General features: G+C 50.9%; 1 protein-coding gene and 1 long non-coding RNA gene across 12 annotated transcripts; one reads left to right on the plus strand and one right to left on the minus strand.

The window, feature by feature from the left end:
- Positions 1–216: 216 nt before the first annotated feature.
- On the plus strand, positions 217–14,639 carry LOC138843083 (carbonyl reductase [NADPH] 1). Of its 11 annotated transcripts, XM_089331453.1 has the most exons (5): positions 269–697; positions 1,167–1,274; positions 8,883–8,976; positions 13,221–13,288; positions 13,405–13,702. In XM_089331453.1, exons 1-4 carry the CDS (start codon positions 409–411, stop codon positions 13,237–13,239), a joined length of 510 nt encoding a protein of 169 aa, XP_089187579.1. In that variant the 5' UTR covers positions 269–408; the 3' UTR covers positions 13,240–13,288; positions 13,405–13,702. The 11 variants fall into 11 exon arrangements, 10 of the variants coding, with proteins under 10 accessions (XP_002721307.3, XP_089187585.1, XP_089187579.1 ...); XR_016233013.1 differs by lacking the exon at positions 8,883–8,976 and having other exon boundaries at positions 13,405–14,066; XM_089331452.1 differs by lacking the exons at positions 13,221–13,288; positions 13,405–13,702 and adding an exon at positions 13,824–13,946 and having other exon boundaries at positions 8,883–9,056.
- On the minus strand, positions 11,736–14,437 carry LOC149126892 (uncharacterized). Its single transcript, XR_016233014.1, has 2 exons — positions 14,309–14,437; positions 11,736–13,242 (listed from the first exon to the last, which is right to left on the minus strand). It is a non-coding gene; the product is annotated as an uncharacterized LOC149126892 (long non-coding RNA).
- Positions 14,640–17,141: the final 2,502 nt, after the last annotated feature.

Consider the following 17,141-nt stretch of genomic DNA (forward strand, 5'->3'; position numbering starts at 1 on the left):
AGCACACTGCACGCTGCTTCCCTAAACGCGTCCCACTGCAAGAGGAAAACCTGGCCAAGGACTCTCAGGAGCTTAGCTTCCATGCGCTCAGGGAGGGACCCGACAGAAGCTGATCCCCTGTAATTTTCCTCCGAGTTTATTGCGTAACCCTACTCTCAAACATTCCCTTTCCCCCTGCCGGTTTCGCAAGGTCCACCGAGGTCACTCAGTGCAGTAATAAGAAATCAAGCCTTACCGAGGCGGGGCCGGCGCCAGCGCGGGCGCACTCGCGAAGCTGCACCGCACTCAAGACTCCGGGCACGCATCCAGCGGGCTCCAGACCGGCGTAGACTCCCGGACACCCCGCGCAGCGCAGGCTCCGCGCCAGGATCGTTCTCCACGCAGCGGTTCAGCGGTGACAGCCCAGCGATGCCGAGTGACCGCCGCGTGGCGTTGGTGACTGGCGCCAACAAAGGCGTCGGCTTCGCCATCACACGCGCCCTGTGCCGGCTCTTCTCCGGGGACGTGGTGCTCACAGCGCGGGACGAGGCGCGGGGCCGGGCGGCGGTGCAGCAGCTGCAGGCCGAGGGCCTGAGCCCGCGCTTCCACCAGCTGGACATCACGGACCTGCAGAGCATCCGCGCCCTGCGCGACTTCCTGCGCAAGGAGTATGGGGGACTGGACGTGCTGGTCAACAACGCGGGCATCGCCTTCAAAAGTGAGGGCGGGGGCGCGCGGGGTGGAACCGCCCAGAATCTCCAGCCAGAGTGGGCCACGCCTGTCAGGGCAGCCTGGGGTGGGCCCTGCACCTTTCGGGGAGGCGGAATGGGATGGGGGAGGCACAGAGTCCAGCCACAGAGACCTTTGTGTTTCCTTGTCTCCAAGGTTTTCTTCACAGTGTCTGGGTGATTGGCGTCAGGGCGTGGGGTAGATTTTAAGCTGCTCCTGAAATAAGTAAATTGGAACTGGTTAAATCCAGAGCCCAGGCCAGCAGGCTTTGCCCAGCCTCTCCCAAAGCTGCCCTCTTACAGAGAGAGGCCGCGGTCAAACCAGGGATAGGCGCTGGCGCCATGCTGTGACTGCACCCAGACCCAACTCAGAAGTCACCCATGTCCCACGCGGTTCTACTAAATGGAGTAGTCCCCTGTGCTTGCAGTTAATTGACCGTGTTCTCTCTGCCCTAAAAGTGGAGGATACCACGCCCTTTCATATTCAAGCGGAAGTGACTATGAAGACAAACTTTCATGGCACCCGAGATGTCTGCACAGAGCTGCTGCCTCTCATGAGGCCCGGAGGTGAGTCTCCTGGGGACCCCACGCTGTGCCCTCAGGAGGGAGCTGGCCCTGCTACCTGGGCTCTCAGCTCCATCCCTGCTGCCTGTCCTGCTCCAGCTGCACCAGCCTGCTGCCGCCCCTGCCAGGGGCTGTCCTGGGTCAGGACATCGTCCCTGCTCCTGCACTGCCCCTGCAGTCTCTGCCCTTGGCACACCTGGTGCCTTCTGACCCTGCAGTCTTAGCTCACAGGTCTCCTGGGAGAGGCTCCTCATTTCTCCCATGCCCATCTCATGTCTGAGGCCCTGGGGGTGCCACCCGGGGCCCTCTCTGCTCCCTGAGTGACCTGAGTCAGCCTGGCAGGTCCTTCCTAGCAGTCACCCACTGTATCCCCCAGAGGACGTCTCCTCCTTAGACACCCTGAGCTGTCCTGCCTCTCCGTCACCTCCTGATGCCCTTCGCAGGCTAAAACACATTTCCAGAGGCTGCTCCTCCACCCCTGTGTCACCGTGGGCACCTACCTGATCCTGGCGGTCACCCTGCCCTGCCCGGTCCTCCATGGTCACTTCCAGGGCTGGGACTGAGCTCCCTCAGTCTACCCCGACCCATGCATCCAGGTGCGCAGCTGCCCTCAGGTGTGGCTGTGGACAGGTGCGAACCTCCCCTGGGACCTCCCCTCTCCAGCACTTTCCTCTCTGGCATTCTGTCCACCTCTGACGGTCTCGCCCCTCCCCAGAGTCCAGGCCCTGAGCGTGGCTTACAGGGGCCTCCTTACCGTGACCCGGATAACTCCAGGCTCATGGTCACTGCCCTCCAGTGGGCTTTGTTCCCAACACAGCACATGGTCACTGTCTGTTGTGAAGTGCTGTGACACTCACCCCAGCCACACTCCTTCCATCTACACCGAGAGGCACCAGCCGACACTTGCAGGAAGACTGGTATGCGAGGTGGAGAGTTGAGGACTTGCTCATACGACTTACTCAACTCCTAACCTGTTTTCCTGACCTGTCCCTGGGGAAGGTCCTACTGCCTCCAAGACTCTGGTTCGGCAGGACCTCAAAGGATGGCTTTTCTAATGTCGCTGCCACCTCTACGGATTCAGACTTGAAGGCAACAACGGAGCTCCTGCAGGCTGGTGTGGTGTCGTAGCCAGTAAATCCTCCCCCTGCGAGCCAGCATCCCATATATGTGCCTATTCGAGTCCCAGCTGCTCCACTTCTGATCCAGCTCCCTGCTGATGGCCTGGGAAAAGCAGCAGAAAATGGCCCAAGTACTCGGGCCCCAGCCACCCACATGGGAGACCCAGATGAAAGTCCTGGGTCTGGTTTTGGCCTGGCTTAGCCCTGGCCATGGCGGCCATCTCGGGAGTGGAAGTGGAAAATCTATATCTTTTTGTCTCTCCCTATCCCTATGGGAGTGGCCAAAGGTTGGAAGACCTTTCCCTCCTTCTGTCTCTCCTTCTCTCTCTGTAACTTTGACTTTCAAATCAGTCTTTAAAAATTGGAGCTTCTTATGCCAGTACCGCACCATCCTTGCCTGTTGCCCTTAGAATACACACTGCTGTGTGTCTCTCAAGAGAACGTTCTCTGGTCTTAAATCCCCATCAGCTTCGGTCTTTACCAGCCATGATGTGCACACCTTTTCACATAGTGATATTTTAAAACTTATTTATTTGTTTGATAGGTAGAGTTATAAACTGAGAGAAAGGTCTTTCATCTGCTGGTTCACTTTACAAACAGTTGCATTGGCCAGAGTGGACCGATCTGAACCCAGGAGCCAGTAGTCTCTTCCATGTCTCCCACATCAGTGCAGGGGCCCGAGCGCTTAGCCCAACTTCCACTGCTTTCCCAGGCCCTAAACAGAGAGCTGGATTGGAGAAGAAGGTCCTGGGACATGAACTGGCACCCATATGGGATGCCGGTGCCACAGGCAGAGACTTAGCCTACAGTGCCACAGCACTGGCCCCTCATATAGTGATTTCTGGTGCATTTTAGGCAGAGTGGTGAATGTGTCCAGCTTGGAGGGTCACCGAACCCTTAAATCCTGTAGCCCGGAGCTGCAGCACAAGTTTCGCAGTGAGACCATCACGGAGGAGGAGCTGGTGGGGCTCATGAAGAAGTTTGTGGGAGACGCGAAGAAGGGGGTGCACCAGAAGGAAGGCTGGCCTGACACTACCTACGGAGTGACCAAGATTGGAGTCACTGTGCTGTCCAGAATCCAGGCCAGGCACCTGAGTGAGCAGAGGGGAGGGGACAAGATCCTCCTGAATGCCTGTACCCCAGGGTGGGTGAGAACCGACATGGCGGGACCCAATGCTCCCAAAAGCCCAGAAGAAGGAGCAGAGACCCCCGTGTACTTGGCCCTTTTGCCTCCAGATGCTGAGGCCCCTCATGGACAGTTTATCAAGGACAAAAAAGTTGAACAGCTATGAACTCACCGCCAGCTCCAGCCACAGGTCCTCCTTCCTAGCCTGTCCTGATTTAACCTAAAGGACTTTACACTGTCAGCAAATGTCCCAGCCAATGGGGAAATCCAAACATTGCTATCAACTAAGACCTGCAAATGTTCTACGACTTCTGTTGGCTACTCAGTGACTAGAGTGCTAATTTTGTGAATTCTCTTGAGGTCCCTCTGTAATGGGGGAGAGAGGGTGCGACTGCTGAAAATAACAACTGGAAATCAAGGGTTGAATAAATGCTTCTTCAGAAAGGTCTATATGCAGATTGTTTATGTGCTGATGAAAATCCACCCCACATGCCAGGACAGGGGAGAGAGATTGGGCTCAAGTAGGAATTCAGGAAGCAACCTTGGGAACTGATACTCAAAGGTTGCCTGGAAGGAGGAGGGTTGACAAAGGGTAGGGTCGGTCTTTGCTAAAGTGACCTAGCAGGATTCTTTTGGAAAGCAGACTGGGGTGATCAGATGTCCCCTGCGGAGTGGTGTGGGGTGAGAAATGTGGTCAGGAGCCAGGGTGAGCGATCCTGGCCAGGGCTTGCAAGGACAGAGGCTGAAGCCCCAGGTCAGTCCTTGTTGAGCAGAGGCGTCAGAAGAGCTCCAGGAACATTTGGTCAAGGAGCGAGGCTTTGTCATGGCCCAGGCAGACACCAGCCAGGCCATGCTGTTGGTTCTTGAGGCTCCTGGGGCACTGCTCTCTTTGTTCCCATAAATGCTGAGTAAGTGCTTCCCCCAGGGGGAGGCCCTGAGTAATCACAGCTGGATTGAATGGAAGCTCAGGTCTAAGGCAGAATTGCCCGGCTGTGCAGTTTAAAGAAGGGTCTCTGCAGAAAGATCTCAGTGCAGTTCTCCAGGTGCATTACATGTTGGTCTGAGGGAGGTGGACACAGGTGTCTTGGATTCAATGGTGGAGGTATCTGGATGAGGTGTGTGGGGTTCCAGGATAAAGTGGAGTTCTTAATCATGCAGGTCTGTGCCTACATCTGCTCTTGATGGGTTACTCATTAGCAGCTCCCTGCTGTGCACTGGGAAAGCAGTGGATGGTGGAACAAGTACTTGACTTCTGCCAGCTGTGTGGGAGACCCAGATGGCGTTCTTGGCTATGTTTGGTACAGCCCCAGGTACTGAGGACATTTGAGGAGTGAACCAGAGGATAGACGATCTCTTTCTCTCTCTTTCACACACACTCTCTCTCCCCCTCTCCCTCTCCCTCTCTTACTGTGACACTCACATTCAAATAAAGAAATAAATGGTTTAAATAGTAAAGTAGTGTTGAAGTTAACAGACTGTGCTTTGTCAGATGGCCTTTTCACAAAAACACAAAGCTCTACCACCTACTGAGACCAGGGAGCAGCGTCAGGGCCACAGAGACTTAGGTCAAAGGTGTCCTCACAGGCACAGTTGAAGCAGGACCCAAATCCTGTGCCTAAGAAACAGCAAAGTGAAGCAAATGTGGACACAACTGTCACATGCAAACCGGGAACATGAAATGCAAAGATCCCCTGTTTAAGCAGAAACAGCTCGAGCACCTGTTGTCCTGGAAGACGTCTACGTTTAGAAAGATGAGGTCATTTCAGCGACTATCACACAACTACTCTGGTCCAGCCCCAGAGGAGGTCTCAGTCACTCACCTCTGTCCTAAAATCACCTGCCTGCCAATTATGTGAGCGTGGGGTCAATGCTCACGACCACGTGGCGTCTGTTGGTCCCCCTCGCACAGGAAGTCCCTACTGAGGTGATTGGTGTTTCCTGTAGTGATCTGATTTTCTGGCATTCCCCCAGGAGGTCTTGATGGCTCTTTGGAGAGCACTCAGGAGACATGGCCAGGCCTCTGGCAGGGCTGGTAGTAACAGGGAATTGTGAGAGGCACAGAAGCAGATGGGCTCAAGGACTCCTGCAAGGAAGAGGAATCCCCCAAGTTCCCCACATCTGTGAGGACGGAAGCCAAGCGTGGGGACAGCACCGTGGTGTGCAGCGAGCAGATCGGAGACTGACACAGAAGGTGCGTTCCTAGGAGACGGTCTCAAGGCTGCAAGGACTGGCATCCTGCTTCGTTCACGTTGCAGGGTGGAGGGAAGAGTGGGCCGGCTGGGGGGGCAGACACCAGACGTGGAGGGAAGGAGCCAGGACCAGGAGCTGCCACCACTGTGTCCCTACGGGGCCCGCAAGGACACTCATGAGGCCCCTGGTACCTCCAGTGAGAACACAGACGAGTCCAACCACAACCCCCCAGTTTGAGCCCACAGTTCCTCTTCCTGTGCAAGAAATTAAAATGTTGGTGGGAAGATGAAGAGGGAATTTTTAAAATGTGGGCCAAGCTGTTCTAATTGGCTTCAGAGAAGGGCAACCCAGAGTGGAAGGAGGCAGTAACAAGGGGTCTCACCTTCCTTTCCTTTCCCCTCCTCTCCCTCCCCTCCTCCCTCCCTCCCTCCCTCTCTCTCTCTCTCTCTCTCATGTGTATCTCCATCTCTATCACTATCTCTATCTCCATTATATTTACTAAGATTCTGCCCATAGCTTTATGTAACAAGACAACAGCATACCAGCCTGCCACTCAACTGGTTTATGCTTAAGTCTCTGTTCCAATAGGAAGCTATTTAAAAAAGAAATGAAAAGCCTGCTGTGTACATGCTAACTATCTTGGCAGGTATGCCATGAAACATGGAACTGAACTTCAGAAAGCAAGCGTAAGGAGTTAATAAAGCTGATCCTTGAAACCTAAATAAAATTCGGACAGAGAATAAGTAACTAGCCCTGGTTATGTGTGAAATTTTCCTGAGTGGTTAAAGCTTACCACCACAAAGCATGCATTGTGGAATCTTTAGCTCTCAAGGTCTAAAAGTGCCAGTGTCTATTTGAAATGCTTCTTCTCCAAAGCCCAGGTGAAGCCAGAGTTAATGCCAAGGGCGTCCATTTTAATGCTAAAACTATTCAGGTACTGTTCAGGGGGAGGTAAAGCCCAGGCTGCAGAGGGCCTGTTTCTCTGGCTCACTCAAAGCCGCCCAGGACAGAACCGCAGGACGAGCTCAGCAAAGGGCAGGAGTGCTGTCCGATGGCAATGGCGTCTCCATCCTTTGGCTAAGATCAAGCCTAGAGCGCTGTCCGCAGCTCTGAGCGCCCCAGGAAGCCGGCGACTGTGTCCCCAGAAAGAGGATGTGTGAGGACCCAAGTCACTGCTGTTGTGCTTGCTAGAGACAGCAACCCCACCCCATCCCCAACCCTAACAGCTCCTTGTCCAGGTCAATAAATGTATACAAGGGGCAAAATTAAACACACTTACCTACAGTGTAAGGATTTTAGAATATCAGTGTGTTACTGGGGAGCAAAGGGTCCTTGTCTTCATGCAAGAAAGAATTCAGGTGTGAGGCAGAGAGCAGTGGAAAGCAACATAGCCAGGTGCATCAGGGTAGGGACAGCTGTAAGAACAGATGGGCACCTCTCCAGACAGAACCTGAGAGAGTGCGTGGTTCACATTTAGACTGGGGTTTTTAAGGGGATGGGTCTTGCCTTCCCACCTTTTCCCTCCCCCTCTCCTTCTCCTGAACAAAGGACTTGTTGGATGTAAACACGAAAAATTCCTTGCTGATTATTTCCCCCTGAAGTTATCAGACAGGGGAAGCCTGGCTGGCATTGCCCCGCCTTAGAGGAAGGATGGTTATCAGGCCAGGTAGAAGGGGCATCAGGATCCGGGCAGGACGTTTGAAGTGCAGATACTGGGCTGACCAGGAAGGTTATCGGGATGGCTTTGAGTTGCGGATGCTGGACCACTGTAGATGTCAATTCCTTAGGGCTTTGTCACACACACATAAGCTCATTTCTGACTTCCTACCTAACAAATGGAATCCCTACTTTAAAACATTTAACTTGGCTCATGTGGCCTGGGTACAAGCTAGAGGATGGAGGGGTTGAAAGGTCATCACAAAACACACCCAACACCAGGGTAAGGAAAAGGTTTATTGTCGGGTCGGGGAAACCCTACAGGCTGCCTCCCCGTGCACAGAGAGAGCAGCAGCCTGTACTGGGAGAACAGTCTTCTACAGCTTTCCACTTGCAGGGACTTGGGAGGGGCAACTCCCGTTAGGGTGGGGGTGGAGCTGACGCTTGTGGTTGGGCCATTTGGTCACCTGACTCCTAGTAAGCCAGGCTGGGCTTACTGTGCAAGATGGAGTCTGGGACTTGAGATGGCACCTGAGAGAAGACAGCTTGGCAACATATCACACTGTAGCGTGTCGCTTGTTCATGCTCACGCTGGTGTGGTTGAATAGGGCCTGGGCTCCCTGCCTCTGCCCAGCTTCTCGAGGGAGCATTGAAGCACGTACATACAGGACAGATCAAAATTCAGAATTTAGAAGTTGTAGTTTTTTTTTTTTTTTTTTTTTTGACAGGCAGAGTGGACAGTGAGAGAGAGAGACAGAGAGAAAGGTCTTCCTTTGCCGTTGGTTCACCCTCCAATGGCCGCCGCGGCCGGCGCGCTGCGGCTGGCGCACCGCGCTGATCCGATGGCAGGAGCCAGGTGCTTTTCCTGGTCTCCCATGGGGTGCAGGGCCCAAGCACCTGGGGCATCCTCCACTGCACTCCCGGGCCACAGCAGAGGGCTGGCCTGGAAGAGGGGCAACCGGGACAGAATCCGGCGCCCCGACCGGGACTAGAACCCGGTGTGCCGGCGCCGCTAGGCGGAGGATTAGCCTAGTGAGCCACGGCGCCGGCCGAAGTTGTAGTTCTGATTCTATTGTTAGCTTATTGCTTTCACGTATCATGAATATGGAAAACGGTAGGCTGGGACCATGGCAATTTAGAACGTTTTGACATCCTGGGAGCCTGCTGGCTGGAGACAGAATGCCCCTTCCAGAGTCGGTGAATTCCTGGAGATAGCAAATTCCTTTGCATGCACACACACTTTGATACCTAAACCAACTAAGCAGGAGCTCATATTCCCGACCACCCACTTATCAAACCCCACTCAACCAGCCAGTGGTTCCCTTGCCCCAAATCACTCCAGGGCCAGGTACTGGACCTCTCAGGACCACCCTGATAGCCCAAAGCCCTCTGATAAAATTCTAAATCCTACACTTGCTCTACATCCCTTACCCTGCCTCACCTATTCTTTCCAGCAGAAACCACAAAACAGGCTCTGACTCGTGCCTTTTCCTGTCTCCCTTCTGCCTCCTGACACACCAGCGAGAGGATCAGAAGATCCACACAGAGGCACACATCCAGGAGGCAGTCTAAGATCTCGAGTCTGCAAGAATCTACATCCGACCAGACACGCCAGGTGGATTTTGAAGGTCACCTTTCTGAACCCAGCGTAGGAAATCAAATCTGAAGTAAATGGGGACCCGCATTTACTACAAGGTACAGAGATGTGGGAGCTGTGACCTCAAGGGCTACTTCTCACAGCCAAGTTTTTCAAATGCTGGTTAGACTGACTTACTCTCCCGTGTCCTATTGACTCGTTGTGCAGCAGTGAATTATAATCTCGCAGTTTCACCTCTTCCTCCAGCACTAGTTTAGAATGCAACCCGCCTCCAACTGACGCTGGGGTGCTGCCTTGTGCTCAGTTTGGGGTTGCAGAGCAGGAACTCATGGCATTGGAGAATGGTGGGAATCTGTCACTTGAGGAAACTTCTCCCTTCCTATGTTCATCATCTCAGAATCATTGGCTATGAACTGTAAGGAGAAACAGCAAGTTCAAGGGTACAAATGCCTCATAACTGCTTCCTGAGTATGCTCCAATGAACTATCTAATACCTATGAGAACAACAAAAAATCTGATTATTAAAAAAATACAAGGGTCAGTGTTTTGTACAGCGGGTTAAGCTGCCTCCTATGACGATAGCAGTGCCTCTGAGTACTGGTTCAAGTCCCGGCTGCTCCACTTCTGATCCAACTTCATGCTAATGCACTTGGGAAAGCAGAGAAGATGGCCAAACCTCTTGAGCCCCTGCCACTCCCATGGGAGACCCAGACAGAGTTTCAGGCCTCTGATGTCAGCCTGGCCCAGCCCTTGCCCTTGTGGCCAGTTGGGGGAGTGAACCAATGGGGGGAAATGCTCTTTATATCTGTCTCTTCCACTTCTTCCATAACTGCATTTCATACAAATAAATCAATCTCTTAAAAAGGCATCAAAAATTGTATAGAGACTTGCTGGGCAAGGAGGCCATTGGTTGAATAAACTCTGTCCAACAGATGCCCGCATGGTCTTGACACTGAGTCTAATGCCCGCGTGGTGAGTAGGCAGGTGCTATCAGGCAGAATTTAGACTGAGATCCGTTCTCTAGCTGGTTAGTACTAGTCATGGGGGAGAGCTGCTGACACGCTCTGCAATGAACAGATCTCTGCAATCTTATCTTCCTAAATCATAGCAATCTTCCAAGACAGTTGTTGCTCCAACTGTTTGCATCTGAACACTCTATCTTGCTTTGTATGCGTTCTGTTTTCATTGTCGTTCACCTACATGGAAAAATATCTCTGTATCTTCTTCAATCCCTGTTTTTCAGCCCCACGTTTTGGCCATACTTCAGCCTATGATCAGAGACGTCACTGACCTACAGCACAGTGCTGTTTATCTGTGGTCATGATGGCGGTCACTGGTCTCCGTGTGTGGCAGAGCCTCCTGTTTTTGTCAAATGGTCATCGGACAGACATAGCAATGTTTTAGCAATATTTAAAGATTAATCATTGAACCATGTTTTTATTGCTTATTTATTGATTTGAGAGAGAGAGAGAGATTCAGAAAGACAGAAATAGAGATAACTTTCATCCTCTGGTTCATTCCCCAAATGCCTGCAACAGCCAAGGCTCAGCCAGTCTTCCTCCTGTCTGATAACTTCAGCGGGGAAAACTCAGAAAGGAATTTTTAGTATTTACATCCAAAAAGTCCTTTGTTCCAGTAGGAGAAGAGGGGAAGGCAAGGCCCATCCCCTTAAAAACCCCTGGCCTCAACTGGACTGCGCACTCAGCCCTCTGCCTCTCTGCTGAGTCGCCCGCCTGGCCTGCCCAGGTGTACTCTCCACTCAGCCAAGTAGCCTCACTCTCCCCCAGTCTGAGCGACTGGGCACTCTCTCTCAGGTTCTGTGTGGAGAGGTGCCCATCCGTTCTTATAGATATCCCTGCCCTAATAAAGCTTGCTATTTTGCTTTCCACTACTCTCTGTCTCACACCTGAATTCTTTCTTGCGCGAAGACAAGGGCCCTGCCATTCTCATGCTACAATGACTATATCTGTTTAAATATCTCAGTCTTCGTAAGTAATCCATGTATGATTATTAACAATAGATAAATTTGCTTTTTAAAATATTTATTTTATTTATTTTAAAGAGTTACAGATTGAGGTAAAGACAGAGAGAGAGATCTCCCATCCGCTGGCTCACTCCCTAGATGGCTACAGTGGCTGGAGCTACACTGATCTGAAGCCAGGTGCCTCTTCTGGGTCTCCCACATGGGTGCAGGGGCCCAAGGACTTGGGCCATCTTCTACTGCTTTCCCAGGCCACAGCAGAGCTGGATGAGAAGAGGAGCAGCCAGAACGAGAACCAGCCCCCATATGGGATGGCAGTGCTTCAGGCCAGGGCATTAACTTGCTGCGCCACAGCGCCGATCCCCAACAATAGATAAATTTAAGCAAGTTAAATGCTTCTAAGTATAAATAAAAAACAAATAAGTAGAAAAAAGTAAAAATTCTAAGTATAAAATTATATTTTTGGCCAGCACCGCGGCTCAACAGGCTAATCCTCCTCCTTGCAGCGCCGGCACACCGGGTTCTAGTCCCGGTCGGGGCGCTGGATTCTGTCCCGGTTGCCCCTCTTCCAGGCCAGCTCTTTGCTGTGGCCCGGGAGTGCAGAGGAGGATGGCCCAAGTGCTTGGGCCCTGCACCCCATGGGAGACCAGGAGAAGCACCTGGCTACTGCCTTCGGATCAGCGCGGTGTGCCAGGCGCAGCGGCGCTGTGGCAGCCATTGGCGGGTGAACCAACGGCAAAGGAAGACCTTTCTCTCTGTCTCTCTCACTATACACTCTGCCTGTCAAAAAAAAAAATTATGTTTTTGATAGGTAAATATGTGAGATATGAGAGATACGTTTTAAATAAATAAACATTTGACCAGAAACCACATGGCTGGTGTAATACTAGGAAAAAAAAAGACAAATGCTGAACAATTATAGAAATGTTGTAGAAAATGTATAAAACATGCATCTATGAGATTAAGATGGCTAAGATGAAAAGAAAATCACATATAAAAGTTTCTGAAAATTGTGCCATTAACAGTGTTCTAACACTAACCAAAATTTGGCCCCCTACACTAAAAGAATCAGGTTTTCTTAAGATGTAGACATATTAATACGTATTGCAAGATGCCTTGATCTTTAATTGTAAAATCTGTTCTCTAATCTTCTAAACTGCAGCTTCTGATTTCCACAGTGTCTGTGTACTTGGGACGCCCTTGACTCTCTGGGCAGCGCCTGTGAGCTGTTTCTCCTCCCTGGTTCTCACCCTGCTAGAAACGGACACTAAAAATGTTTGTCTTGGAACCTAGGAGAACAGGACCATTTCATTCTTTACCTCTGGTCTTTCCTGATGTCTTTACATTGTTCCAAACAGTGAGACAGTTTCTTACACTCATGCTTCTAGTCCAGGTCTTACCATGGCCTCTGTTGGTGAGGGACCAAAAGGGGGAAAAGATTTTGTATTTTGTTGCTGCAATTTACTCTGGTCTGTAACTCAGGTGAAATCACCCTGGCTGAATGGATGATGAGTGTTTCTCACAGGGGTCAGGGATCCTGTTTTTGACTAAGCGTTTGGAAACTTTGGATATTGTAGTCAGGCTTTCTCAATCAAAGTTTCAAATTAAGGTCTCTGAGCTTGGGATTTGCAGCTGGGCCCCCGGAAGTCTTCATGGATGCAGCTCTCACCCTACAGAGATCAAGCTGATGAGGCTCAGGTGGATTGCACAGAAAGTATTCTCTAGTTATAGAACAAACAAATGCCATGTCGTGTTGCTATAGGTGCGTTGCTGATACACTATTCTAGTGTTCTTGGACTTTCATACAGGCCTGCTGGTTCTGATTCGATGTCGTCAGGCATGATTGTGAGCTTAGTAATAACAAGGACCTGGGGGCTCTGGGACGCTTTCACAAGTGCCCCTCCCACCACAGGCCCCTACCTGAAGGACAGAAAGGTCGCAAAACTCTCCTGTGCTTTTGAACTGTTTGCCAAATTCTATCCAAGTTTTAATCATGATGCTTTCACATCTTTAGTCATCCACAGTTGTGGTTCTTCTCTGAAAACACAATCAAAGGAGACTACAAACAAATGTTTGCAAATACAGTTGTCTGACTAAAGCTCAGTGAACACACTAACCTTTCCAAAAACTGATAAGGACACTGATGGATTCACAGACCTGCTAATGGAGATCACGCAGGACAAGAAGCAGTTACAGGAGAGGCAGCAAAGTGAATTTATTGTGTGTGTCTGTGTCTTCCATAAGCCATTGTTGCTTCTTACTTAAAGACCTCTTCTTCTAGGTTAAAGATTTTCTTGTGATTCCTATGGTATACACTGCTTTGGTGAAATACAGTTTTGCAAACAAGAGGTAAAAACAATTCCCTTTCCCTCTGAGTCTACCCAAAATCCAAAAACCTTTGTAAGATTTTTCATGGCAATTGTGGTTTACGTGAGTCCACTAAAAATCTGTTCTTGTCTGAATAGTATATAATTAAAAACACTGACATGTCCAAATATCACACCAGTTCAAGTCCCAGCTGCTCCACTTCAAATGCAGCTCTCTGCTATGGCCTGGGAAAGCAGTGGAAGACGGCCCGAGTGCTTGGACCCCTGCACCCATGTAGGAAATCTGAATGAAGCTCCTGGCTCCTGGCTTCAGTCTGGACCAGCCCTGGCCATGGCAGCCATTTGGGGAGTGAACCATTGATGGACGGCTTCTCTCTCTCTGCCTCTGCCTCTCCCTCTCTGTAACTCTGCCTTTCAAATAAATAAAAACGCTTTATCTAGAACATTCTCTAGGACTTTCAGATCCGCACCAAATTGGCTTACAGGGCCGGTGCTGTGGTGTAGCGGGTAGAGCCGCCACCTGCAGTGCCAACATCCCATATGGGTGCCATTTCCAGTCCCAGCTACTCCACTTCGGACCAGCTCCCTGCTGTGGCCTGGGAAAGCAGTAGAAGATGGCCCAAGTCCTGGGCCCTGCACCCACGTGGGAGACCAAGGGGAGGCTCCTGATCGGCGCAGCTCCATCCGTTGTGGCCATTTGGGGAGTGAACCAGTGGATGAAAGACCTCTCTGCCTCTCCTCCTCTCTCTGTGTAACGTGTAACTCTGACTTTCAAGTAAATAAATAAATCTTTAAAAAAATCTTTATTTAAAAAAAAAGCATCCCAGTATCCGAGTGGAAAGAAAGCAAACCTGTCTTTGATCAGAAAACATACACACTTATGCAGCCAAACTGATGGAATACTTAAGCAGCTACCAAACTTGAAAGAATACAGCAAGGTCACAGGATACAAAACTGACACAGAAAAAAATAGCATTTTTTTAACTAGCAAGAAATACAACTTAAAATTTTTAAATAGCACCATTTGTAATATATGAATTACCTGGTTTTTGTGGGTGGTTTTGCTCAGTAGGTACACAAAACATAAAATCTGTTAATAGTATCACGGGTAATAGATTAATTACTGATCTTGTTGGTGGATTTGTTCAGTAAGAGTCGGAAATTTGCGGATGTTTTAGCCTCTAGCTCAGCGCGCCGGGGCGGGACTCGCTAAATGCACGACTTGGAAGGGAGGCGACTGTACTGCGGCGCACAGAACACCGCCGGGACTGCCCAACCTGCCGTCTCACTCACATCTTTCTCTCACGCAACAACTACAAACTGAGGGAACCTCGCAGCCGGCCGCACTCCCGTCACCTCGGCAACGGAAGCCCTTCCGGTTCCCCTCAGCGCCGGAAATGGCCTCAAAGATGGCGTCGGCGGTGGGCGGGGCGGAGCGTCCCGAGGCGCAGGCGCAGTTCCCTCAGGCTCGCCGAGGCGGGTCCGCGAGTCCTGTGGGCCGCGAGCCCTCGCTGGTACCCGGCCCCGCGTCCCGGGTTCCCTACGCCCTCCCCCGCGCCTTCCCGCCTGGCGGGACCGGCCAGGACCAGGCCCGCTCCACCTCGCCGTTTCTGCCTCCTCCCGGAGCCGGCCTTACGGGACGCTGAATTTCTCTTTTTCCGACAAAATTCAGCTTCCGCCCTCCCTCCCCGCCGCGCTCGGGGCTGTGCTTGCGGACTCGATTCCGAAGAGTGAGCTTTGAAGGGGTCGCAGGAGCCTGGCCAGCGCGGCCAGGGCACCGCGGGCACCGTGAACCGCCTTGATGGCCCGGGTTCTCCCCGGAGCCCCGGTGCTTCCGCGAGAAAGCAAACCGCGCGACACCTGCCCAGCGTTCCTAAAACACGCTTTTCCGTCGCTAAATAAAGAATCTACAGGCTTGTCGTAAACCAGAGGAAACTGGAGACGCAACACCTAAACGCAATGTATTCCTAGAGGAGAAAGTGGGGGCAGCAGGGCACCCTAAATAAAAGGCGGAGCTTAGCCGACGCTGCCCTGAGTGTCCACAGCTCCCTTGTAACAAATGCAGCATAGCAAGAAGATGAGGCTAACAGGGGAACTGGGGGTGAAAGGCGCTACATTCGCAACTTTTCAGTAAAACTATTCTGAAATTCAAGTTTTTAAAGGTCTGCTGGTTAAGACGCCTGCATAATAAGGTGCCAACACCTCCGAGTTGCCAGGGCTGATGATTGGCTCAGGTGCCCAAGTCCAGGTTCCCGCCCATGGCTTAAGGGGCTGCCTCCCTGCCTCCCAAGTGCCTGACCTGGATGAGTTCCAGGTGCTGGTTCTACTGGACTCCACACCTTTGTGAGCATTTGGGGGAGTGAACCGCTGGATAGAAATTGCTGTGGCTCACTCTCTCCCCAACAAATCAATAAATACAAATTAAATTAAAAGGCAGTCCTATGGCCGGCGCCGCGGCTCACTAGGCTAATCCTCTGCCTTGCGGCACTGGCACACCGGGTTCTAGTCCCGGTCGGGGCGCTGGATTCTGTCCCGGTTGCGCCTCTTCCAGGCCAGCTCTCTCCTGTGGCCCAGGAAGGCAGTGGAGGATGGCCCGAGTGCTTGGGCCCTGCACCTGCATGGGAGACCAGGAGGAAGTACCCTGCTCCTGCCATCGGATCAGCGCGGTGAGCCGGCCGTGGCGGCCATTGGAGGGTGAACCAACGGCAAAGGAAGACCTTTCTCTCTCTCTCTCTCTCTCTCACTGTCCACTCTGCCTGTCCAAAAAAAAAAAAAAAAAAAAGGCAGTCCTAGAAATAGATGCTTTCAAACTTGGAGATGTTAAAAAATAACTGTTGGGCACCAAAAAAATATGTGGATCCCCGCAGAGACCCCCAGAGAGTCGATCACACCAAACTGCAAAAGCAAGGTTTGTTCTGGAGTACAAGCCGCAACAGGGACCCCATCCAACCAACCGACACAGCCGAGGAAGGAGTGAGGCCCCGGTCTTTGTTAGGGAGAGTTTTTAAAGGAAAAAAGGCTACATCAGCAGGAAAAAAGAGTTACATACAGCATAGAAGCTTTGGGCACAGGGAGTTACTTTGTTCAGCAATCTCTACTGTGCTGTCCTTGGTCTGCCGAGCTAGCTGTCCCTGGTGAGCTTTGATATCTCTGGAATGTCTGAATGCCTGCTTTTACAAGGACCAGGCTCTGCTATGGGAAACGGAGGCTGCTTTTTTATTGTTTTAAAAATGGAGTCACTTTGGTTCTTCATAACATTTTGGGCATGTTAAAATTTTTCAGACTTTGAGCAGAAATTCGTGAATTGGGCAGCTTCAAACCAAAAGTAGCTTGGGTATCCTCCAAAAAGACACTAAGGGAAGCTTTTCATAGGGTGAATACAGAAACAGAACAGAGAAATTATTTTCAGCAAAAGAAAATGGGAACAAATATTCCCTTGGGAAGCACAAGACCAGCTGTGTTTGGCTGAGTTGAAGTCTCGCCTTCTTTTCAATTCTAGTTAGTTTTTAGTTTATTTACATAGGAACCTTGTTTAGTTTATTTATATGGGCTCTTATCGTTTACCACATCACACTTTGTAATTGCTTTGAAGTTACTTCATTTCTACAAATTGAAGACTTGTGGCAACCCTGCATCAAGTGTCCAGGAGCACCATTCTCCCATCAGCAGGGGTTCACTTTAGGTCTCTATCACATGTGATAATCCCACAATATTCTAAAGCTTTTCATTATTTTATCATGCTGATCTGTGATCTCTGCTCTGATGTTAGTATTTGTTGCAATTGTTTTGTGATATCATGCAACCTGGCAACCTTAATCAATGAATGTTATATGTATTTTTTAAGATTTTCTTTATTAATTTGAGAGGTAGAGTTA

Source organism: Oryctolagus cuniculus, chromosome 4 (genome assembly GCF_051225735.1).
Source record: "Oryctolagus cuniculus isolate XC-2025 breed Fujian yellow rabbit chromosome 4, ASM5122573v1, whole genome shotgun sequence".
NCBI classification, from domain to species: Eukaryota; Metazoa; Chordata; class Mammalia; order Lagomorpha; family Leporidae; genus Oryctolagus; species Oryctolagus cuniculus.